A 25,845-nucleotide genomic window follows, 5' to 3' on the forward strand; every position below is an offset into this window, starting at 1 on the left:
GAGCAGTGCAGCCACTGGCTGTTCTCTGTCTCTAGAGGGGACACGTACATAAGGCCCCAGCCTTCCCTTTTCTCTTGCTCCTGGATCTTCAGTCCTCAAATTCCACTCAGTTCCTGCTTCAGGAACGAATTCCCCCAGTCTAGGTTCAAGGATCCCTCCCCTCCAGCATGAATTTTCAACCTCTGCCCTCCAACTCTGATATCCTAGCTTCTTTCAGACTACTTTTCCTTTGGACTCTGGCATCATCCATTGTTACTTCATATTGAGAACGTCACACCTCTGGTGTCCCATTACTGTTGGTGCTACAAGTCAGCCAGGGGCTTTCAGAAGCCTACCTGGAAAGCATAGTTCTGTTCTTGGGTCTCAGTTTCCCCACTTGGTATGAAGGCCCTTGGATTCAGGACAGAGAGGAAGAACATGTGGAGATAAATGGTCTTGGCAATTACCTTCAATGGGCCTTAGTCCTCTAATTTGTTAAATGGGAACCATTATTGTTAACCGGAAAAATCAGCCTATACGTTGTCCCCATCCATCAGATTTTCCTACCTAACAGTGCAACTTTTTCTTTCTACCCAGAGGGGAAATCAAAACCATAGGGTATAGAGGAGAGGGACCACCATTACTCTCCAGATACTCTGACTGAGGTTAGTCATGTGGCTGTGTTTGGCAGTTGCAGGTATCAACCAGGGTCATGCTTGGGAGCTAGAAAAGCCCTGGAAGCTACTGGTGAATGCTGGTGTTCCTTATAATGGGAAGATACTAATATGAGGCCACTCTGGGGGAGGATGCCCTTGAGAGGAAGGGGAGGTAGGTGGACCAGTCATGTTCCAGTTCCACAGCTATCAATTACTCTCTGGGTCTCCGTTTCCACTTCTGTATAATATGTGTATGTAGGGGAGGGGTGTGTTGGCGGGGGGAAGTGTTTTCCTATGTTAAGAGCGGTCCTACACCAAGAAAATTAGATCATTCGTTTAGGTTCTCATCAGACCGCCAGAGGTCGCTATTGACTAACAGTATTCGTCTGAAGAGCTATTTAGTCTGTTTAGAACTTGAGGACATACTTTCATAGTTTCATACACATTAGTTAGAAAAGTGAAACAACATCTTAGAGTAAGAGCTTCGATTTATTCAGTGCTCTAAGCACAGAAAAAAAGGGGTCTATAAACTCAGTGGTTCCTACTGGAATCTTTAAAAAATACTGACTTCTGTGTCTAGGCATTTTGAGAGGGGTTCTGTGTCAAGGATGCAATGAAAGATAGTAGTAGGAAAGCTTGGTTGGAAGTTGGAGAGAGACACAGGCCAGATAATGCAGGGCCTCGCAGGTCAACCTAAGAAATTTTACTTTTAATCTCAGTATCATGAGAAGCCATTGGGATGTTCTGAGTAGGAAAGTGGCACTATCTTTCTCCCTCTCTCTCACATTTTAAATTCGTGAACAAATATTTGTTAAGTATCTACTATGTAGTTAGGTACATATAGTGAGCTTTACCTTTAAGTAGAAGTATAATTTGGAATAATTTTCTTAGTCATATGTCTTGTGGTCTTTTAAAAAAAACCTACATATTTTAAGTATATACGTTTATCCTTACAGGTATATGCCTGTAATGTTTCAATATATGCATATACCTATAAACCCATCACCACAATCAAGATACTGAACGTATCCATCACTCCCAAAAGTTTATTTGTGCTCTATCACTCCCAAAAGTTTATTTGTGCTCTTTTGTAATCTCTCCCCCTCTCACACCCCTGTCCCCTATTCAGACCCAGGCAAACTACTGCTTTCTGTTACTATAGTTTATATTTTCTAGAATTTCATATAAATGGAATTATATGGGATGAACTATTTTTTTGTCTGGCTTCTTTCACTCAGCATAATTATTTTGGGATCCATTCATGTTGTTGTGTATATCAATAGTTCATTTCTCTTTATTGCTGAGTAGTATTTCATTGTATGGATAAAACACAATTTGTTTATCCATTCATTCTATTACACATAAACTTCCTATGAATGTGTTCACAAGTCTTCTTAAAGACAAATGCTTTTAATTCTTTTGAGTAAATACTTAGGAGATGGAATGGTTGGATCATGTGGTAGGTGTATGGTATATGTTTAATGTTGTAATAAACTACCAAACAGTTTTTACAAGTTGTCATACCTTTTGGATAACCACCAGTAGTGTATGAGAGCTCCAGTTGCCCCCATACTCATCTACACTTATGATAGTCCTTTACATTGTAGTCATTGTAAGTTTGTAGTAATTTCTAATGGTGGTGTTGACTTGCATTTCTTGACTAATGATGCTGAGCATCCATCCTTTATGTGCTGATCTGCCACTATGTATCTTCTTTGGTGAAATATCTGTTCAAATCCTTTGCCCATTTTATTTTTTTTTCCATTGTAGTGTTTAAAGACAGTTCTATATATTTCTGGAAACCAGCAAATATTTTCTTCTGGTCTTGTCTTTTCATTCCCTTAGCAATGTCTTTCAAGAAACAGAAATGTTCAATTTTAATGAAATCCAATACATATTATCCTATATGCATATTTTATATATATATATATATATATATTTTTTTTTTTTTTTTTTGAGACGGAGTCTCACTCTGTCACCCAGATTGGAGTGCAGTGGCGTGATCTCGGCTCAGTGCACCTCCGCCTCCCAGGTTCAAGCAATTCTCCTGCCTCAGCCTCCCGAGTAGCTGGCACTGTAGGCACAGGCCGCCACGCTTGGCTAATTTCTTTTATAGTAGAGATGGGGTTTCACCGTGTTGCCCATACTGGTCTTGAACTCCTGAGCCCAGGCAATGTGCCTGCCTCGGGCTCCCAAAATGCTAGGATTACAGGCATGAGCCACCGAGCCCGACTTATAATATATATCAATTTTTTTCTTCTCTCTGCATTGTATTTTTGGTGTTGTATCTAAGAAATTTTTGTCTTACTCAAAGTCACAAAGATTTTCTTTTATGTTTTCGTCTAAAAGTTTTAGGTTTTACATTGTCTATTACTTATTTTGAGTTAATCTTCATATGGTACGATGTTTCCAAGTTTACTTTTTGCATATTGATTAACTGTTTTCATGAACTACTTGTTGAAAAGACTATCTTTATTACACAGAATTGTATTTGTACCTTTGTCAAAAACAATGTCAATATATTTTTATTAAATATAGTGAATTATATTGATTTTTTTCAGATGTTAAGCTAATTTTGCATTTCTGGGGTAAACTCTTCTTTGTTAATATATTATTTTTCCTATATATTGTTAGATTCAATTTGATAACATTTGTTTAGAATTTTTGCATCTGTTGAGGTACATTGGTTTGTAGTTCTCTTTTCTTGTGATGGCTTTGGCTTAGTCATCAGAGTACTGCTGGCCTCATAGAATAAGTTGGGAAGCATTTTCTCTTTTAACATTTCCTGAAAGATTCTGTAGAATTGGTATTTGCTTTTTCTTCCTTAAATATTTGGTAAATGTTTACATGAAATCATCTGGGCTTGGAGTTTTCTTTTTGAGAAGGTTCTTAGCTACAAATACAATTTCTTAAATAGATACAGCTATTCAGATTATTTCTTTTTGAGTGAGCTTTGGTAGCTTGTGCTTTCAAGAGTTTTTGTCCATTTCATGTACTTTGTTCACTATATTAGCATAAAATTATCTATAATATTCCCTTATTATTGTTTTAATATCTGAAGAATCTTTAATGATGTCACCCTTCTAATTCCTGATACTTGTAATGTGTATTTTTACTCTTTCCGCCCCCCCCCCCCGATAAGTCTGGCTAGAGTTTTACCAATTTTATTGATCTTTTCAAAGAAACAGCTTTTGATTTTATTGATTTTATCCAATGATTTTCTGTATTTGGTTTCTCTGAACTCTGCTCTGAACTTTATTTGCTTTCTTTTGATTACATTGAGTTTAATTTAGTCTTCTTTATTCTGGTTTCTTTTTTAAAAAATTTTTTCTTTTTAAAATCATTTTCCCCTATTCTGAGATCTAGTTTCTTAGGGTAGAAGCTGAAGTCATTAATTTGAAGCCATTCATCTTTTCTAATGTAGGTATTGTTTTTTGTTTGTTTGTTTTTATTTTCATTCAGTTCAAAAAATTTTCTAATTTTCCATTTGGTTAATTCTTTGAACTATGGCTTCTTTAGAAGTATGCTATTTGGTTCTTACATATTTGGAGATCTTCCAGACATCTTTCTGTCATTAATTTGTAGTTTAATTCATCATAGCATCTTCCTCAAATTGCATTGGTCTGGCCAGGCACAGTGGCTCATGCCTGTAATCCCAGCACTTTGGGAGGCCGAGGTGGGTAGATCACCAGAGGTCAGGAGTTCGAGACCAGCCTGACCAACATGGTGAAACCCTGTCTCTACTAAAAATACAAAAATTAGCAGGGTGTGGTGGTGCATGCCTGTAATCCCAACTATTCGGGAGGCTGAGGCAGGAGAATTGCTTGAACTCAGGAGGCGGAGGTTGTGGTGAGCCGAGATCATGCCACTGCACTTCAGTCTGGACAACAAGAGCAAAACTACGTCTTAAAAAAAAAAAAAAAAAAAAAAAAAAAAAAAAAAAAAAGAATTGCATTGGTCTGATGTTTTCCTCATTATTAAATTGTGCAATTTTAATAAAAGTGTCTCAGAAATGATGCTGTATTCTTATTGCTTCCCATCACATGATACACAATTTCGATTTTTCCGATTTTTCCTATTGACTAATTCTGATTTTCTCCTTTTAGTAATTATATTGTCCTTTCCTTTGTCAGCAGGGAGAAACTTGCCTCCCACTCTTCTTAATATACTGTATTTACTGAATAGACCAACCCTCCATGTCAGGCTGCCCCTCCCACACGAACACCCTCACATGAACACTCCTCCTCTCTGCTCAGGCTCTAACACTTCAAACAAGCCCACCCCATGTGTGGATGCCCTCCTTGTCCTGCATGAGTGCTCTCCTCACTAATCAGGCTCTGACACACCATGGCAATGCCCTCTTCACCCATTGTGGCCTCTGACTTCCCACACTAGGCTGTACCACCCCATCATGGATGCCCTTTTCATTACATTTGGCTCTGCTTCCTCACTTGCATGGCTTCCTCCTCCCCCTACTATGGTGGTCTTACTTTACCCCACTTAATAGTTTTAAGATGAATTTTTTGGGTGACAGTGAAAAGGAGGGGGAGGAGAAGGTGCAGTACTTTTTAAAAAGGTCTCTGGCTGTTCTATGGAGAATAGACTAGAGGTGGGCAAAGAGTACAGCAGAGAAACCAGTTAGAAGGCATTTGCTTAGGTAAGAAATGATGGTGACATGGACTGGGATGGTAATCGTGATATGGTGAAAAGTGGTCAGATTCTAAAGGCAGAACAGACAGGACTTGCGATGGATTGGATGTAGGGTGTGAGAGAAAAAGGGTTAGCCGGGCATGATGGCTCATGCCTGTAATCCCAGCACTTTGGGAGGCCAAGGCAGGCGGATCACCTGAGGTCAGAATTTGAGACCAGCCTGGCCAACATGGTGAAACCCAGTCTCTACTAAAAATATAAAAATTAGCTGGGCATGATGGCAGGTGCCTGTAATCCCAGCTACTCGGGAGGCTGAGGCAGGAGAATCGCTTGAACCCGGGAAGTGGAGGCTGCAGTGAGCCGAGATCGTGCCATTGCACTCCAGCCTGGGGCACAAGACAGACTTCGTCTCAAAAAAAAAAAAAAAAAAATACAGGAAAAGATGGGTCAGTGACATTCCAGGGCTTTTGGCCTAAGTGACTGGTGCTAGTTACCTAGTTAGGGAAGAGGTGGATGCAGGGCACGAAGGAATCAGAAGTTTAGTTTTGGACATCTGAAGTCTGAAAATGACTGTTAGGCAATAAAGATGTTAAATTGGTGACATAGTTTGGATCTGTGCCCCCACCTAAATCTCATGTTGAATTGCAATCTCTAACGTTAGAGGTGGGGTCCGGTGGGAGGTGATTGGACCACGGGGGTGGATTTCTCATGCATGGTTTAATACCCTCCCCTTGGTACTGTCCTCATGATAGGGAGTGATTTCCTGAGAGATCTGGCTGTTTAAAAGTGTGTGGCACCTCTCTCCTTTCTTTTTTCTGCTTTGGCCATGTGATATGCCTGCTCCCCCTTCACCTTCTGCCATGATTCTAAGTTTCTTGAGACTTCCCCAAAAGCTAAGCAGATGCCAGCAACATGCTTCCTACACAGCCTGCAAAACCGTGAGCCAATTAAACTTATTTTCTTTATAAATTACCCAGTCTCAGGTGTTTCTTTATAGCAATGTGAGACTAGCCTAACACGATTGGATATTCAAGGTAAGAGCTCAAGGAAGCTGAGAGCTGGAGATTTAAATCCAGGGGTTCTTAATATTTAGATAATTTTTTAAGTGATGGGATTGGTAGATTTCACTGAAAGAGTGAGTATAGATGGAGAGAACATGTTCATCTAATTTTAGAGTTTAGAGAAAGGAGGGATAGGATCTAGTAAAGTAGACAGAGGAGGAAAATCTGAAGTGGACTGTCAGAAGCCCAGTGAAGAGAATGATTTAAGAAGACAGAGTAATACAATGGTGCTGACGGGTCAAGATGCAAGCACTAGTTTTGGCAATGTGGTGGATCTTAAAGGCAAGGATACCCTCTAAATGCAGCAAGCCAGGAAATCTACAGAAGTGGCCTGCCTGTACCACTTTGGCAAAGAAAACTAGGGAAGAGAGGGGAGAGAAGAGGAGGCTAGGGAAGAAGAAGGAAGGCCAGTGGAGCTGTTGTTTGCACCTCCTTACACCCCACCAACTGCTCTATCTGAAGGCTAAGGGCTGGACACCTCAATGCTGGCACTTGATTTCCCCAAGTGCCTTGGGCTTCTCTGACTGTCGTGATTGTGGTGTTTAGAGATGCAGAAACCACTTCATCCATTGCTCTGAGAGAGTCATGTTCTATTCTTCCGGAAGCATGCTTACAACACCAATCTAATTTTTAAAAAGTCTTTCAGAGGCCCCTTTTTTAAGAAGCAAAAATAATGGAGCCACCTATGCAAAGGGTGGTCAGCTACCTTTTGGGAATTCCTATACACTTTCCTTGTTCGATTTTTGTGACTTTTCCAGAAAGAACTTTGAGGAAATATAGAAATAAATGAGAAGTAAATGGCGTTTTGTGAGTGACTTTCTCAACACGTCTTCTAAGATCAATGCAGATATCCCGAGGCACCTCACAGATGCGATAGGGAATCAGTGCTCCAGAGATCCAGAATCTTTCTTTTCTAGGCTGGTTGAGTAGAGCTCTTTGTCCATGTTGTTGCAGAACCATTTTTGTAGCCATCCCCAGCAGTGCTGTCACCCAGAAGAAACTGGGGGGAGCTTTTTACCCATATAGTATCCTAAATCTCCCCGGCAAATACAGCTTGAAGAAGTTCTAGGGCCAGGTGCAGTGGCTCATGCCTGTAATCCTAGCACTTTGGGAGGCTGAGGCAAGAGTATCGCTTGAGTCCAGGAGTTCAAGATCAGCGTGGGTAATATAGTAAGACCCTATCTCTTCAAAAAAATTTAAAAACTAGCCAGGCATGGTAGTATGTGCCTATAGTCCCCGCTAATCTGCAGGCTGAGATGGAAGGATTGCTTGAACCCAGGTGGTCAAGGCTACAGTGAGTCAAGATCACACCACTGCACTCCAGTCTGGGTGACAGGCGAAACCCCATCTCTTTAAAAAAAGAGAGAGGAAGGAAGGAAGGAAGGAGGGAGGGAGGGATGTTCTCAAGACAACCTTTTTCAACAGAGTGCTACCCTAAGTGCATGTGCTATGGGCTAAATTTTGTCTTGCCCCCAAATTCATATGTTGAAGCTGTAACCTCCAATACCTCAGAATGTGACTGTATATAGCGATAGGGCCTTTAAGAAAGAAGACTAAATAAGATCATAAGGGTAGGTCCTAATCTAATATGGCTGGTGTCTTTATAAGACGAGGGAGAGACACCAGGGATGCAGGCACATGGAGGAAAGACCATATGAGCACATAATAAAAAGGTAGTCATCTTCAAGCCAAGGAGAGGGGCTTCAGGAGAAACCAGACCTGCTGACATCTTGGACTTCTAGCCTCCAGACCTGTGAAAATGAAATGTCTATTGTGTAAGCCACCCAGTCTGTGGTATTTTGTTATGGCAGCCCTTGCAAACAAAATACAACCTCCCATAAGGAATTGATGGTGTGCCATTGCTGCCCCTGCATTTGTAACGGGAATGCAAGTGGGCAGCTCCTGCTCACAGCTCCTGACAAATGTGGAAACCAGACACATGCCCCAACTTCCCTTGAGTAGCATGTCTCTTCCCAAAGAATTTTAGATGAGTCAGGTGCAGTGACTATACTAAGGAAGAAGACACTATCTCTAGGAAGGACTGGGGTTCCAGGCTTTGAGCAAATCTCACTTCTTTATCCAAAATAGATATTCTTTTTATGCAGGTGAGATTACATTAAAGTCAATATCAGTCTTCATTAGGAGGAAATTGAATTAGGAGAATTAAGTCTTGAAGGAGAAAATTAAGCCAAAAAGAATAATATGGCAGATATTTGTAGAAACGAACCTTTTTTACTATTGATTGTGATATTTGCTCTCAAGTGTTGTATCTAGAACAAATAACTGGTGGACTATTAGTCTGGTTGTTTTCCACAGAAGCTTTCTGTGATTTTTTGCAGCCTTAGTTCCTGACCTGAGCTACCTCCATGTCTACTTCTCTGCCTCACTGAGTTTGAAGAATCTGTTGTCTCCCATTACTTAGAGATACTTTATTCATCTGAAGGGCCTAGGAAAGGGAGGCAAGTTTAACTGCAATCCAATTGCATCTAATTTACAAATCCTTGAAATAAAGGGCTCAAGAGGGTGATTGAACTGGAAACTGACTAAAGAAAATTTTGCACTTTCATTTATGTCCCTGTGTGCCTAAACAAAACAGCATCCCTCAATCCATGCTAACACATACATTTTCTAGGTGAATTGGAAAAAGTTATACTACTTGTTTCATCTAAATCTGTTTTAAAAAAAGGGAAAGCGTTGCGATCGTTAACTCCACGCTGAGATGTCAGGAATGGATCATTTACTACATAGTTTTAGGAGCACTGGACTGAAAGCCAGGGAATTTCCCTCCTAGTTCTTCTATCCTCTGGGGTTCAAACTAGTCTTTTGTCAAATGCCTACAAGATGAAATCCATGAATTCTTTCATTAAACAAATATCTTTTTGCCAAGCACGTTCAAGGCGTTGCTCTTTCCTGCTAAACTATTCTAGAATTTCCACTATTTTTTAGCAACTCTTCAGAGTGTTTAGCCCCGAGTTGCACCCCATTTCAGTTTTTGCAACCCCATCCTCCAGAAGCTCTGGGGCTACTGAAGAGGCATGAATAACGCTCCTGAAAGTAAGTACAAAATGTTACAAGATAGATGATGAATTGTCAGAACGTATTCAAAAATCAAAACATCTCGCCTGGCCCGAAGCAGTAAAAGACGAAAGGCAGGACCCAGCGGTCCCCGCACCCACCAGCCACTGAGCGTAGAGCGGTGGCGCGCTCTGGGCGGCGGAGTACGAGGCGTGGAGACCGAAAGCACCGCAACGCCTGAGCGCGGGCCAGATGGGCGTGACCGCTTTCCCGAAGCCCGCCACGCCCAGCGGCTGCCCCTTTAAGTAGCTTAGCCGCGGGCGGGGCCGGCTGGCGTTCACGTGACTCGGCGTCGCCGGCTCGCTCACGGAAGTGGTCTTACCTTCGCGTTCGGCTGGGGGTCTCCGGGCGCCCTGCGGGGCGGGCAGGCTGGGCCATCCAGCAGCCGGAGGTCGGGATGGTGCAGCTGTACAACCTTCACCCGTTCGGGTCACAGCAGGTGGTGCCCTGCAAGCTGGAGCCGGAGCGGTTCTGCGGCGGGGGGCGTGACGCGCTTTTCGTGGCGGCGGGCTGCAAGGTGGAGGCTTTCGCGGTGGCGGGCCAGGAGCTGTGCCAGCCGCGGTGCGCCTTCTCCACGCTGGGCCGGGTGCTGCGCCTGGCCTACAGTGAGGCGGGTGAGTAATCCGGAGAGCCAGAGGCCGCCTGGGGCCCGGCTTGGGGCCTCCTAGCTAGCGGACCGAGCGTCCGTGCTGCAGCTCTAGCTGGGGATGGGACTTCTTGCTTTCCGGAACTTGCCGGATGGTCTCCCTGGGTCTGGCATCTGATTGCTTGAAGTCGCATTGAGCTATGCGGTTGTCGCGGCAAGCATAGGTATGAGCTTGCTTCTGTCGGGGCGGAGACGCTGATATCTCCTCTTCGTTTTGGGTCTCCGCAGAAAGGCCTCTGGCTGGATTCCACTCATTTCGGATACTTAAGCAAACAACAACAAAAGACTCTTTAGTGCAAAGATTTCAAAGACTTACCAAAAAAAAAAAAAAAAAAAAAAGTAGGAGTAAGGAGACTGGTACTGTATCCTGAACCTCCAAGTACTCCCAGCTTTAACAATTACTCCAACTCACGGCCAGTCCTTTCACATCAGTACCTCCATCCACTTCCGGTCGATTTTTGAAAGCTCACGTTATGTGTTGATTTTTAAATCTGTGTTAATAGAACTCAAGTCTTAGATTGCGCCCCTTCTCTTCTCTTAACCAGCTGTGGCCGGGCGCAGTGGCTCACGCCTGTAATCCCAGCACTTTGGGAGGCCGAGGCGGGCGGATCACGAGGTCAGGAGTTCGGCCAGCCTGGCCAATTTAGTGAAACCCCGTCTTTACTGAAAATACAAAAATTAGCCGGGCGTGGTGGCGGGAGCCTGTAGTTTCAGCTACTGGGGAGGCTGAGGCAGGAGAATCGCTAGAACCGGGGAGGCGGAGGTTGCAGTGAGCGGAGATTGCGCCCTTAGACTCCAGTGTAGGCGACAGAGCGAGACTCCGTCTCAAACAAACAAAAACAAAACAGTTGTAAGAGCAGCCATTACTCTTTCCCACCAGAAATGTAAAGGAATGCCAAGGAAATACTGTGTGGGTGAATCCTATTTTAGAAAAATCCAACATTTAAAACTAGATCCCTTTTAGGTCACAGAAGAATTTACCATAGAATTCCTTTAATACACTTACCTTCGATTCATACTTTACAAGATGGGTGTAAAGTTCGATATTTACGGTGCAAAAGCTGGTGGCTGTGGTATTAATGAAGCGGAGAGCTTGAACCTGGAAGATTGGAGATGTCTCTAATCCCTACCCTGCAGCTGGTTCGGTGTGAGTTTATAGAAACCGTGGGGTCTGAATTTATGTTAAAAAAAAAAAAAGTCGAATTAATAGATTAGTGATATCCAGACACTGAGATTTTGTGTTAGTGATATCCAGACACTGGGATTTTGTGGCTCAATTAAAAACTGTGGGGTTACCATACATAGCATCTGACTGCTTATTTTGTCAAGACATACAGGCATACCTTATTTTTTTTGCATTTCACTTTGTTGTACTTTGCAGATCCTGCGTTTTCTTTTTGGTGGTTGTTTGTTTGTTTTTTGTTTTTTTACCAATTGAAAGTTTGTGGCAACCCTGTGTGGAGCAAATCTGCCAGTTCCATTTTTCACACTGCATGTGCTTGCTACATGTCTCTGAGTCACATTTTGGTAATTCTTGGCAGTATTTCAAACTTTATCATTATTATTATATCTGTTATGGTGATCAGCGATCTTTGATGTTACTATTGTAATAGTTTTGGGGTGCCATGAACCGTGCCCATATGAGATGGTGAACTTAATTGACATGTGTTATGTGTGTTCTGATTACTGCTCTGATAGTCTCTGCCTCCTCAGGCTGCCCTATTCCCTGAACAACAATATTGAAATCAGGCCAATTAATAACCCTACAATGTCTTCTAAGTGTTCAAGTGACACTTGGATGTCTCTCACTTTAAATTAAAAGCTAGAATGATTAAGCTTAGTGAGGAAGGCAGGCATGTCAGAAGCTGAGATAGGCTGCACGGTAGGCCTCTTGCACCAAACACTTAGCCAAGTTGTGACTGTAAAGCAAAAGTTCTTGAAATTAAATGTGTTACTCTAGTGAACACAAATGATTAGAAAGCCTTATTGCTGTTGGGAAAAAAACTTTGAGTGCTCTAGATAGAAGATCAAGCCAGCCAAAATACTCCCTTAAGCCCAGGCTTAATACAGAGCAAGGCCCTCTGTTCAATTCTGTGAAGGCTGAGAGAGGTGAGAAGCTGCAGAAGAAAAGTTTAAAGCTAGCAGAGTTCAGCTCATGAGGTTTAAGGGAAGAAGCTGTCTCCATAATACAAAAGTGCAAAGTGAAGCAGCAAGTGATGATGTAGAATCTGCAGCAAGTTATCCAGAAGTCTAGAAGATCCAGCTAAGATGATTTTATGGAGGCAGCTGTTCTAAACAACAGATTTTCAATGTAGACAAAACAGTCTTAAATTGGAAGACTATGCCATCTAGGAGTTTCTTGGCTAGAGAGGAGAAGATAATGCCTGGCTTCGAAGAACAGGCTGACTCTTGTTAGGGGGTGATGCAGCTGGTGACTAAATTGAGGCCAGTGCTCATTTACCATTCTGAAAATCATAGAGCCCTTTTAAAAATTATGTTAAATCTACTCTTCCCGTGCTTTAGAAATGAAACAAGCCTGGGTAACAGCACAGCTGTTACAGCATTGTTTAAGCCCACTGTTTTGATCTGCTCAGAAACCAGTATTCTTTTCGAAAGATTACTGCACATTGACAATGCACCTAGTCCTTCAAGACCTCTGACGGAGATGTAGAAGGAGATTGGTGTTGTTTTCATGCCTGCTAATACAGCATCCATTCTGCAGCCCATGGATTAAGTAGTAATTTTAACTTTCAAGTCTCATTAAAGAAACACATTTGGTAAGGCTATAACTGCCACAGATAGTGATTCTTCTGATGGATCTGGGCAAAATAAATTGAAAACCGTCTGGAAAGAATTCACCCATTCTAGACATCATTAGAAACATTCAGGTTCATGGAAGGAGGTCAGATACCAACATTAACAAGAGTTTGGAAGTAGTCGATTCCAACCCTCATGGATGACTTTGAAAGGCTCAAGACTTAGGTCGATGAAATAACAGTAGATGTAGTGGAAATATCAAGAAAGCTAGAATTAGAAGTGGAGCCTGAAGATGTGATGGAATTCCTGCAATCTTATGATCAAACTTGAATGGATGAGGAGTTGCTTCTTATGGATAAACAAAGAAAGTGGTTTCTTGAGATGGAGTCTGTTTCTATTGAGGATGCTGTGAACATTGTTGAAATGACAGCAAAGGATTTAGAATATTCCATAAACTTAGTTGATAAAGTAGTGACAAGGTTTGAAAAGACTGACTCCGATTTTGAAGTTCTACTGTGGGTAAAATGCTGTCAAATAGCATTGCATGCTACAGAGAAACCTTTTGCGAAAGGAAGAGTCATTTGATGGAGCAAACTTAATTGTTGTTTTTTTATTTGATTTGATTATTTTTTTTTGAGACAGAGCTTCGCTCTTGTTGCCCAGGCTGGAGTGCAATGGTGTGATCTCAGCTCACCACAACCTCTACCTCCGGGGTTCAAGCAATTCCCAGCCTCAGCCCTCCAAGTAGCTGGGATTACAGGCATGCACCACCATGCCCGGCGAATTTTATATTTTTAGTAGAGATGGGGTTTCTCCACGGTTGGTCAGGCTGGTCTTGAACTCCCGACCTCAGGTGATCCACCCACCTCGGCCTCTCAAAGTGCTGGGATTACAGGTGTGAGCCACTGTGCACAGCCCATTGTTGTCTTATTTTAAGGATTTGCCACAGCCACCCCAGCCTCTGGTGACCACCGCCCTGAGCAGTCAGCAGCCATCAGCATTGGGGCAAGACCGTTCACCAGCAAAAAGATTATGTCTCATTAAAGGCTTGGATGATCGTTAGCATTTTTTAGTGATAAAGTATTTTTAGTTAAGGTATCTACATTGCTTTGTTTTTTATTTATTTATTTTTTTAGGTATAATGCAATTGCATACCTAATAGACTATAATCTAGTACAAACATAACTTTTTTTATGTACTGGGAGGCCAAAAAATTTATGTGACTCTTTTTATTGTGTTACTTGCTTTATTGCAGTGGTCTGGAAACAGTCCTCCAATATCTCTGGGATATACCTGTGTTTTTTTTTAAAAAACGAAAAGGCTTACTATTTATTGTCATTATTTATAAAAAAAAAAAAACACTTAGCATCAAACATTGGATATCTTTAGCTTTGTGAGCAACTTACTCTGCTGTCATTGGTTTTTTGTTTTTGTTTTTGTTTTTGCCTAATGACAACATCAACAGGCCTGCACTGGGCCACGGACCTGTTTGAAAACCTCTCATTAACTTAAGTTCCCTTTTAGCAGGAATACTCCAATTTTGGTATTTCTTATAAAATCTGTCTTTAATGGTCAGATCTGTTACAACATTGGTAGTTTTCTCTACGCCACCCCTTTTAAGGCATAACAGTTCTCACTTCAAGAGTTCTATTGAGTAACAAACTCACCACTTTCAACTTTTGTGTGTGTGTGTGTGAGAGAGAGAGAGAGAGAGAAAGAAAGAAAGACAGAGACAAGCATACACACAGACAGATAGTATGTTTACATGATTTCCTTCCTTCTTCCACGTGGATGTTTATTTTAGAATTTGGAGTGGCAGGTATTATGTAAACTTCTAGCTTTCTTGCCTGTCAGATCCTTGGATGGCCACTACCTATGCATAGCAATCACTTGGGGAGTTTTTAAAAATCCCCATGCCTGGGCCACACCCTCAGAGATAACAGTAGTAGTTTCCCTGGAGTGAGACCAGCACTGGGGTAAGTCAGATATTTAATCAGGATTGAGAACCACTGACCTAGAACAGTACTGACTGCAGGAGGCCATGAGTAGTATTGTAACCTCATTAACGAGGCCTTGAAGAATAAATATGTTTTTATAATCCAGTTGGCTGCCTTAAAGCAAGTTCAAGAGTCATGTGGGATGGAATTAGCATCACGGGTCATGTGGCTCAAGGATAAGTTTCAGTCTACAGCTTGAACTTCAACCCCCTGGGTACAGCTCCTATTAATCTACCCGTAAAGGAACATAAATAGGGCTGACTCTGGCTATGATGGTATCCAGATAACTTGTTTTCCACTTCACAGCGTTTCCCTTTTGGCCCCTTCCTTCAATTCACAATAACTGGGACATGAGGATTTCTGCTCAATGCCCAGCGTCCTCCTCTGTAGCAAGTCTCCTCATCAAAAATGGAAGGAATCTTACATCAATCATCTGTATTTACTAAAAATGCTTTTCAGGTCTCTACTCAAGCAGAAAACATTTTCAGGTTAAAAAAAAATCTCAAATTAGCTGAAAGTTGTTTTTAAAATAAAATTTGGGGGTATTAGGGATAAAGTAGGTAGAAATTTTGAAGGATGGGGGCCCCTGACATCATCATCAGTAAGGGAAAATAAATTTAGGCTCTGTGTGTGGTACAGTTTGGCCGTGTCCCCACCTACAGTCTCATCTTGAACTGTAATCCCCATAACCCCCACGTGTCAAGGGCGGGACCAGGTGGAGGTAATTGGATCATGGGGGCAGTTTCCCCCATGCTGTTCTCATGATAGTGAGTTCTCATGAGATCTGATGGTTTTCAAATATCTGGCATTTCCCCTACTCACACTTATTTTCTGTCCTGCCACCCTGTGAAGAGGTGTCTTTCACCATGATTATAAGTTTCCTGAGGTCCCCCCAGCCATGCAGAACTGTGAGTCAATTAAACCTTTTTTCTTTATTACCCAGTCTCAGGTATTTGCTTATAGCAGTAGTGTGAAAATAGGCTAATACAGTGTGTAAAGCAAAGAAGAGTGGGGGAGACCTGAGAACTCCCCACTCCTGAAAAAAGACCTGGTGGCCAGGGTCAAGTGCTGTGTGGAGATCATTGGTGGTAGACACTTGTTTATGGGGTGTCTAGGGGTGGTGGGGCATGGAGGACACAGACCACAAGGCTGGCCATTAGCCTTGTGTAGGGCCAATGTGCTGGCCAATGCCTGGCCATTAGCACAAGTGTACTAAACCAGCCCCAGCCCATCTACCCCTCCCACAAGCTCTACTTTCTCTCAGTTTTCCTGAAGTCTTAAAACATATTTAGATGCCTTATAAATTATTTCTGTCTTGTGATACAATTTTGTCATAGGAGTACAACCTTTAATCTGGTGTTACTGTTAGCCATGTTTGTGATCTTGCTACATAAAAGGGAAAGCTTATTTTTAAAAATCAGTAACTCTAAGCTCAAGAGTAAAAATGAGAATGATTTTTCAATGTACTTAATAAAGACAGAAGCTGAGCCTGGGCTACATAGTGAAACCCTGTTTCTACATATGTGTGTGTGTTTGTGTGTGTATATATATACACACACACGTATATGTATATATACGTTTTATATATATATAATGTGTGTATGTGTACATGTCATTTAAAGACATATATATATATACACACACACACACAAATTAGCCAAGTGTGGTGGGTCACACCTGTAGTTCCAGCTACTTGGGAGGCTGAGGTGGAAGGATCACTTGAGTTCTGGAGATGGAGGTTGCAGTGAACCAAGACAACTTGGGCAACAGAGCAAGACACTTAAATTTAAAAAAGGTAAAATGAGGCACCGCACACATAATGCTTAAAAAAATTTAGTTCCCTTCTCTTGTCAAGGGTTATAGCCTCCACAGACTCCTGTAGACTTGTATTTCCCTTCTATCAGTTGGGGAAACAGCATTGTTGGGCAAAGAACATAAACTTTTGAGCTAACCAGATCTAGGTTTGAGTCCCAGTTTCCTGATTTGCTCGTTGTGTTGCCTTGGGCAAGTTACTTTGCTTGTCTGTGCTTCAGATTCCTGATGTATAAAATGAGGAGGGAGATTTATATCTTGAAGGGCTGTTGTGAGAATTAATTGAAGGAACTCTAAAGCTCTGATCATAAGGATTGTCAGGTAGGCACATTTAGCAAGTGCTGGATCATCATTTAAAGACCAGTTCGTTAATCTGAAAACACACAACACAACATGGACACTATCTACAATTTGCAGACTATAAACACTAGTTAATATATGAATTTTATAGAAGAAATGGGCATGTATTTATAGGTATATGAATAAAAAGGTTGTATTGTAATTAAATATTCTTAGTTTTAAAATTTATTTACTAACTTGAATATGATACCAAAAGTATAGGCAACAGAAGAAAAATAGGTAAACTGGACTTTATCAAAATTAATGACTGTTGTATATCAAAAAACTTATCAACAGATTGAAAAGACAACACGGAATGGGAGAAAATATTTCCAAATCATATATCATAAGGGATTAATATCTAGAATATATATAATAAAGAACTCTTACAACTCACCAACAACCAAAAAAACTTGATTAAAAAATGGGCTAAGGACTTGAATAGACATTTCTCCAAAGAAGAAAATACATAAACAGCAAAAAACATGAAAAGATGCTCAACATCCAAACCACGGTGAGATGGCACCTCACACCATTAGGATGCCTGTTATTTAAAACAAACAAACAAACAAACAAACACAGAAATTAGCATGTGTTGGGGAGAATGTGGAGAAATTGGAACCCTTATACGTTGCTGGTAGGAATGTAAACACAGCCTATGTGGAAAACAGTATGGCAGTTTCTCAAAACATTAAACATAGAATTACCATATGATCCAGCAATTCCACTTCTGGGTATATACCCAAAAGAATTGAAAGCAGGGACTTGAATGAATACATGCATACCAGTGTTTGTAGCAAAATTATTCACAAGAGCCAGAAGGTGGAAACAGTCCAAGGATCCATTGACAGGTAAATAAGTAAATAAAATATATTGTATGAACATACAATAGAGTATTATTTGGCCTTAAAAGCAATGAAATTCTGATGCATGCCACACCCTGGATAAATCTTGGAGAAGTTATGCTAAGTGATACAAGCCCGATACAAAAGGAAAAATACTGTATGGTTCAACTTACATGAGGTACCTAGAGTAGTCAAATTCATAGAGATAGTATAATGGTGGTGTCGCCCTGGGGGGAGAGAGAGAGGAATAGGGAATTATTGTTTAATCAGTGCAGAGTTTTTTAGTAGATGAAAAAGTTGTAGAGATGGATGGTAGTGATGGTTGCACAACAATGAGAAGATACCAGTGCCACTGATCTGTAGACTTAAAAATGGTGAAAATGTACATTTTATGTTGTGTGTATTATACTACAATAAAAAAATGTTTCACTTATTTACTGGGGGAATTTTAGAAAGATGGAGGCCTCAACTTCATCCCAACTCTGTCCAAACTGCTTCCCTGGAAAAGTGAGCAAACTTAGGGCAGCTACAGGATCCCTTTAGGCATTCTACGATCTCCAGAGAAAGAACAGGTTCAGGCTGCATCTCTGTGGCATAAAAAGAACCATCACCAGGAGAAAGCTTGCTACCTCTAGAAGGCAGGATCATTTTGGAGGAGGGAACCTGGTCAACCCAGTGAATGTCTGCAGAAAGGGGCAGCACCTGCTTGCTTGCCTCATAAGTACATGGGAAGTCAATGTAATGGCAGCATTTCGATTTCAATTCATTGGAAAAAGGCCAGTTTGCTTAATAGTGTTAATTATATAGAGTATACATTTGGAAGAAGTGAAATTAGATCGTCTGACTTATCCCCTTCTTTACCCACAAAATTCTAAAGATTAAAAATGTATATTTTCTAAACCTCCACTAAAATAGAAGAAAATATAGGAGCATATTTATGCAATTTGGAGGACATGGATGGGAACTCAGAAGGCAAGGAGGAAAAGATACATATAGTAGTAAATAAAAAGGGTATGGTAAAAGATGCCATCAGCAAAGTCAAAATCAGACAATAGACTATCTAAAACCATTTACTATTTATAGACAACAAAAGGTTTATATCCCTTCTAAGTAGAGAGCTACAGTGTCATTATAAGAAAAACAAATGAACAACTTAATATAAATTGGACATTATGCAGAAGAGAAGCTATACGTGGCTGATAAACACAGGAAAAGATGGCCAGCTTTATAAAAAGGTCTCGTAAATGTAAGTTATAATAGCCATGAGAGTCCATGTTTCTCCCATTGTGTAGAGTCAGTGCTAGAGAGGATGTGGGGAAACAGGTTAGTTTAAGTAGTGCTGCTGGCGACATGAATTTCTATTATCTAATTGATAGTAATTGGGCAATATTGAAATTTAAAATGCTTATGGCCTTTGGCCCAACATATCTCACTTTTGGGAATCTGTACCATTACAATAAATCCCCCAGGAAATATATAGATATAAGCCTATGTATTACTATGAAGCGTAGTAAAAAACAAAAAACAAAAAAAAACCTGGAAATACATTTGAATGCTTATCAGTAAGGGAATTATTGAATAAATTATGCATATGTATATATGGGATGTTGAACATATTGAAAAGGATGTTAGATATCCATGTGTCAGCCGGGAGGGAGAGATTTATTAATAATTTTTAGAAGTTGCAGATTGTTAAATATATTTAATGTGATTACATTTTTGTTTTTGTTTTCAAAAAAGACAAAATACCGCTCTGTGATCTCTGTTTATATGAGAGAAGGGTGTTGAAAGGCACATACCAGGCTGTGTGTTAACGTTGGGTCCCCAAGGGGGAGATCATTATGCTTTTCATTTTGCATTTCTTTACCACTTTACCATTTTGACTTCCCACAACCAATACATGTTTATAAGTTAAAACTTATACAATCAACAATTTAGAGAAAATTAACTTGGATTTGTATTTTCTTTGCTATTTCCAGCTTTATCATGTTTCTCAGACTTGTGACTTGTGGGAAGGAGAGGGTTTGAAGTGTAAGTTCTGCTAATCTGAGAATTCCTTAATGTATACTTAATTTTGGTGTCACATGTCACACTAGTAGTGAATTCTGTGTAAGTAGAGCTTTGTTGGAACTGCAGATTTAGAGCTACAGTAAACACTTAATTTTACATTTTATTCCTTATATTAACTTTCTGTGTGTTACGTGGACTATTAATAGGTTGTCTTAAGACACTAAAATGGGGAGAGATTGCATTTCAGAACCTCAAAGCCTAATGGCGGTTAAAAATACACCTAAGATTTTGTTACTTAGGGTTTTATTCTACTCAGTCTTTAATTCAACCGTTGGTGTTAGAATTCATTAATAGTACTCGTGTCAGCAAGGGAAGTGGTTGTATTTCTAATTACAAATTCTCAGTATAATCTTCATTCCTTCTCAGGAGATTATTTGGTAGCAATTGAAGAGAAAAATAAAGCTACCTTTCTACGTGCTTATGTGAACTGGAGAAGTAAAAGGACTGAAAACTCTCGTGTGTGTATCCGAATGATTGGGCATAATGTGGAGGGAGCCTTCAGCAAAGCCTTCAGAGACCAGATGTACATTATTGAAATGCCGCTTTCGGAGGTCCCCTTGTGCATTTCCTGCTGCCCTGTGAAAGGAGACCTTCTCGTTGGCTGCACAAATAAATTAGTCTTATTTAGTTTGAAGTACCAGATCATTAATGAGGAATTCTCACTATTGGACTTTGAACGTTCTTTAATTATACACATAGATAATATCACTCCTGTTGAGATTTCTTTTTGTGTTGGATATGTTGCTGTCATGTCAGACTTAGAAGTCTTAATCCTAAAACTGGAGCCAGGCCCTAAAAATGGAGAGAGAGTTCACCACAATCCACGTAAGACCAACAATCGAATGAGACGGACGGAAGAAGGTAAATAATAAATCTGACTTGCTTTCTTGTTTTAGGAATATAGAAAACCTTCACCTTTGGCAGTCTGAAGGTCCGTGGTATATATGGTGCCCGGCCATGTTATTTATAGATTTAGTTATTCCTATTTCATGGGATTTGAGTTTATGATCTGGCTGTTCATATCTTATTCTGTAGCGCATGAATATATTTATCAGTAGAAGTAAAGGAATGACCACTGCTAGATGAGGGGCTTCTAGTCCTAGTCCTCATAGTTACTAGTTGAATGACCTTGGGTTAATAATACCATCTCTGAATTTCAATATCCTCATTTGTAAAATGGGGATAATAATGCCTACCCTGTTGTACTTTATCAGTTGTTGTGGAGATTAAATGAGCAAACGCTAAGTCTTTTCACAACCATAGTGCCTTGTAAGTATGTGCATATTATAAATAAATAAAATTGCTGTATGTCTGTTTAATTGGTGAGAGGATGTTGTAAAATCTAATTTTCATTCAAGCAGGACTGTTATATTTTATTTTTTTAAGGCATCAGTAATGAAATTTCACAGCTTGAGTCAGATGATTTTGTTATCTGCCAGAAGCCCCTGGAACTTCTTGGTGAAAAAAGTGAACAGTCTGGACTATCTGTTACACTGGAGTCTACGGGATTAGCTGATGAAAAAGGAAAATATTCCCACTTTCAGCACCTGCTCTATAGGTATTATAGTGCTTTTTATTTACAGCATTTAATGTATATATGCCTGCTTAAAGTACATGGAAGTTATATTTTTCCCTTTCTCTGTCTAACCCATAGACGTTTTGCTCCTGATATTTCGTCCTATGTATTGTCTGATGACATCAAGCTACATTCCCTCCAGCTGCTGCCCATTTACCAGACTGGTAAGCGTGATAGTGCAGGAATGTGACAGTGCAGCAAGGTGAAAATGTTCTGTCTGGGCCGGAAGTGGAGACCCATGTGGGTAATAGGTTTGGTGGTTTGGTTCTTCCACTGGAGTCTCCGTGTGGCCCTTTAACAAGTTTTTTTTTTGAGACGGAGTCTCGCTCTGTTGCCAGTCTGGAGTGCAGTGGTGCGATCTCGGCTCACTGCAACCTTTGCTTCCTGGGTTCAAGTGATTCTCCTGCCTCAGCCTCCCGAGTAGCTGGGGCTACGGGCGTGTGTCACCACGCCCGGCTAAGTTTTTTTGTATTTTTAGTAAAGATGGGGTTTCACTGTGTTAGCCAGGATGGTGTCAGTCTCCTGATCTTGTGATCTGCCCACCTCAGACTCCTGAGTTCAGGTTCGTAAAAATGTATTATGTAATAAAAAAGATGGAAAGAAAGGTATATACGAGGATAACAATAAAAGAGCGGTATGCACCAGTAAAGTGGTGTCATGAATGCTAAAATCCCAAGAGTTGAAGCTTGGAAAAATGGCGAGGATGACAATAGATTTTTTTTTTTTTTTTTTTTTTTTGAGACGGAGTCTCGCTCTGTTGCCAGTCTGGAGTGCAGTGGTGCAATCTTGGCTCACTGCAACCTCTGCTTCCTGGGTACAAGTGATTCTCCTGCCTCAGCCTCCCAAGTAACTGGGAGTACAGGCGCCTGCCACCACACCCGGCTAAATTTTTTTGTATTTTTAGCAGAGACGGGGTTTCACCAATTTGGGCAGGATAGTCTTGACCTCCTGACCTTGTGATCTGCGCGTCTTGGCCTCCCAAAGTGCTAGGATTACAGGCATGAGCCACGGCGCCCAACCTTTATTTTATTATTATTATTTTTTATTCACTTTTTTTTTTTTGAGAGACAGAGTTTTGCTCTTGTTGCCCAGGCTGGAGTGCAATGGTATGATCTTGGCTCACTGCAACCTCTGCCTCCTGGGTTCAAGCGATTCTCCTGTCTCAGCCTCCCGAGTAGCTGGGATTACAGGCATGCCCGGCTAATTTTGTATTTTTAGTAGAGATGGGGTTTCTCCATGTTGGTCAGGCTGGTCTTGAACTCCCGACCTCAGGTGATCTGCCCGCCTCAGCCTCCCAAAGTGCTGGGATTACAGGTGTGAGTCACCGCGACTGGCCCAAAATTCTTAGCAAATACCTGTGGGTACTAGAAAGGGAAGTCATACCTGCTAGTTCGAGAAGCCATGGAGAAGGCGTGACAGATTGAACTCATTTCCCTTTTTGAAATGGCCTCTAGACCCAAAAAGGAAATTGGAGACCTTTAGAGCTGGGTTCTAGCTAGGTATTTCACAAAGCTCATGATTGGCTTGTGAACTAGGTATAAAAATGTGGACTGAATGGAAAATAATTTAGAGCAGTTTTCAACCCTGCCACACAATGGACTTACCTGAATGCTTTTTAAGATGTTGATGCTCAGGCTCTACATGCAGCATATCAGTTACAGGGCCTGGGCATTAGTATTTTTTTAAAGCCCCCCAAGAGTCTAATGGGCACCATGATTGAGAATCACTAATAGGCCCTGCACTCAGTTCTGGTCTGATTAACATCTTTAGCTGTTATCTAGAGAAAGATACAAATATTATTCCGATTAAATGTCTTTCTAGCCTTCATTTGTTTTTTCTTTCTTTTAGTAAATATTTATTGAGTACCTACTATGTTGAGCATTGTGCTGAATACTAGGGAACTAACAGTGAGTGAAGTGCTTGCTCTTATGGAGCCAGTTGTCTAATGGGGGAAAGGAGACAGTTGAATAAAGACAGATTGACAGTTGCACCCTGAAATGAGTGATCTGTGGTAAAACTCCCTGTGGGAGCCTATAACAAAAGACCCTGACCTCAAGATGAGGTCTTCTTCAAGATGAGGAAGAAGGCTTCCTGAGAAAGAGGATCTGAAGGGCGAATTGGACGCACTTGGGAATAGGGTTCGGTTGGTGCAGGGGAGGGGAAGAGAGCCTTCCAGGCAGAAGCAGCAACAAAGGCTCTGTGGCAGAGGGAGGATCACATTTGAGACACTGAGAGAAGCAAAATTAAGGGGGCAGCAGTGAGACAGGGCTGGAGACCGGACAGGGCCAACAGCCTTATTAGAGGGCCAGCTAAAGATCCAGTGAGCTTCCCATAGTAGTTGGAATAAAAACTCCAAATCCACTCCATGGCCTACATAACCTTAACTCTGAGCCCATCTTGTCGCACTCTCACCCTGCTTACTATTCTTCATCCATAGTGGCCTTTCCGTCTTCTTTAGAGACGCCACATGCACTAAGACCTATTATTTGCCCTTCTTGTGCTTAGAGTGTACTCCCCTCAGACCTTGTGTGACTGGTGCATTTAAGTCATTCATTTCGCAGCTGAAGTGTTACCTCCTCACAGAGGACTTCTCTGACCTCTCAATTTAAACTATCCCTTCTCCACTCACACTGGGGTTTACTTGTTTACTCTCCATCCCAATCCCCATCACTAAAATGAAGGCTCTGTGAAAGCAGTTACATTGTCTTGTGCACTGTTGTATCCCTAGAATCTGAAACAGCAGCACTTAGTAAGTACCTGATGAATACTGACTGAATAGACGAATGGATGGGTGATATGTATTTGAGCTGGGCCCTAATTGGATGAGTAGAATTTTTAGAAGATAGAGATTTTGGTAAGATACTACATAATGGGAACCAACATTTTAGGAGTTGTAAAATTATGTGTATTTGGAGATTCGTGAGCAGTTCTCTTTGGCCAGAGCGCATATGTGTGAAAAAAAAGAATAGGGAGAAAAAAACTGGACAGTTGGCTTTCTGCCAAATATGGAGAGTACAGAATTGGACTTCTGCTATTAATTGGTGTCCTTGAAGGGTGTCAGTCAGGGTACTTGTTAAACAACTTTGGTTATAAAAAATTACAGCCACATGTTGATAGAAAATAGTGCAGTGAACCCCCATGTACCCATCAAACAGCTTCAACAGTGTTGCTCCATGCTACATTATTTTGATGCACATCACGGGGTTCATACTATTTTATTCATAAATATTTCAACATATGTCTCTAAAAGGATTCTTTTACTTAAAATACTATTTCACATTATAAAAAAATTGTTGCCGGGCGTGGTGGTTCATGCCTGTAATCCCAGCACTTTGGGACGCTGAGGTGGGTGGATCACAAGGTCAGGAGTTCGAGACCAGCCTGGCCAATATGGTGAAACCCCGTCTCTACTGGAAAAAAAAAATATATATATATATACACACACACACACATACATACATACATACATACATACATACATACATACACACACACAAATTAGCCGGGCATGGTGGCGGGCACCTGTAGTCCCAGCTACTTGGGAGGCAGGAGAATCGCTTGAACCCAGGAGGCGGAGGTTGCAGTGAGCCGAGATCACGCCACTGCACTCCAGTCTGGGTAACAGAGTGAGACTGTCTCAAAAAAAAAAAAAAATTTTTTTTGTTGATACCAACAGATATCCAATAAGTGTTCACATGTCTCTGATTGACTAAAAAACTTCTACAATTCATTTGTTTGAATCCTGTTCCAAATAAAGTTCATATATTACAATTGATTGCTATGTCTTTTAAGGCTCTTTTAATATCTAGGCTTTCCCTCCTCTCTTTTCTTTGCATCTTATTTAACAAGAAATTAGACTCTACTATAAAATTTCCCACAATCTGAATTTTGCTAATTGAATCCTTACAGTGTCATTTAACATATTTCTCTGTCCACCGTATTTCCATGTGAGTTGGTAGATGGAAATGTATGCTGTTTACTTTGGTAGCCATTGATCACATACTGCTATTAAGTACTTGAAATATGACTAGTCTGAATTGAGATATGGCATAAGTATAAAATACACACTAGATTTTGAAGACATAGTACAAAAATGTATATAATATCTCATTAATTTTTTTGTTTATTGCTTCTTGAAATGGTAATATTTTTGATATGTTCGGTTAATACAATATTATTAAAATTTTAGCTGTTTCTTTTTACTTTTTAAAATGCGATTACTAGAAATCTTTAAATTACAGATGTGGCTCACATATTTCTATCAACATTGCCGGTCTATCCTCAGGCTTGCTCAGATTATTTTTTATTATTGTTATTATTTTGAAACACAAGTAGTGTTGAGCTCTGCCAGTGGACTCTTTTTGTGATGTTAACAGCCATTG

At 40.8% G+C, this 25,845-nt stretch overlaps 2 protein-coding genes across 15 annotated transcripts in view; one reads left to right on the top strand and one right to left on the bottom strand.

Moving 5' to 3' along the window:
* HLTF (helicase like transcription factor) overlaps window positions 1-10,409 on the bottom strand; it is a 98,468-nt gene extending 88,059 nt beyond the window's left edge. For 6 of the 8 annotated variants that reach the window (XM_077991563.1, XM_077991562.1, XM_077991559.1 and 3 more), the window contains exon 1: window positions 9,744-10,408. In XM_077991563.1, the coding sequence (XP_077847689.1) occupies window positions 9,744-9,799 (56 nt within the window). In that variant the 5' untranslated portion in view covers window positions 9,800-10,408. Of the gene's footprint in view, window positions 1-9,743 lie in introns of all 8 variants that reach the window. The other 2 variants (XM_077991557.1, XM_077991556.1) reach the window with 1 other exon arrangement.
* The window catches only part of HPS3 (HPS3 biogenesis of lysosomal organelles complex 2 subunit 1), a 44,497-nt gene continuing 28,345 nt past the window's right edge, over window positions 9,694-25,845 (top strand). For all 7 annotated transcript variants that reach the window (XR_001443142.3, XR_013413593.1, XR_003727151.2 and 4 more), the window contains exons 1-4: window positions 9,694-10,035; window positions 20,254-20,748; window positions 21,274-21,445; window positions 21,542-21,627. Coding sequence is in view for 2 of the 7 variants with exons in the window: in XM_015131786.3 (XP_014987272.1) it covers window positions 9,819-10,035; window positions 20,254-20,748; window positions 21,274-21,445; window positions 21,542-21,627 (970 nt within the window). In the remaining 5 variants the exon portion in view is untranslated. The remainder of the gene's footprint in view (window positions 10,036-20,253; window positions 20,749-21,273; window positions 21,446-21,541; window positions 21,628-25,845) is intronic.

Source organism: Macaca mulatta, chromosome 2, assembly GCF_049350105.2.
Source record: "Macaca mulatta isolate MMU2019108-1 chromosome 2, T2T-MMU8v2.0, whole genome shotgun sequence".
Lineage (NCBI taxonomy): Eukaryota > Metazoa > Chordata > Mammalia > Primates > Cercopithecidae > Macaca > Macaca mulatta.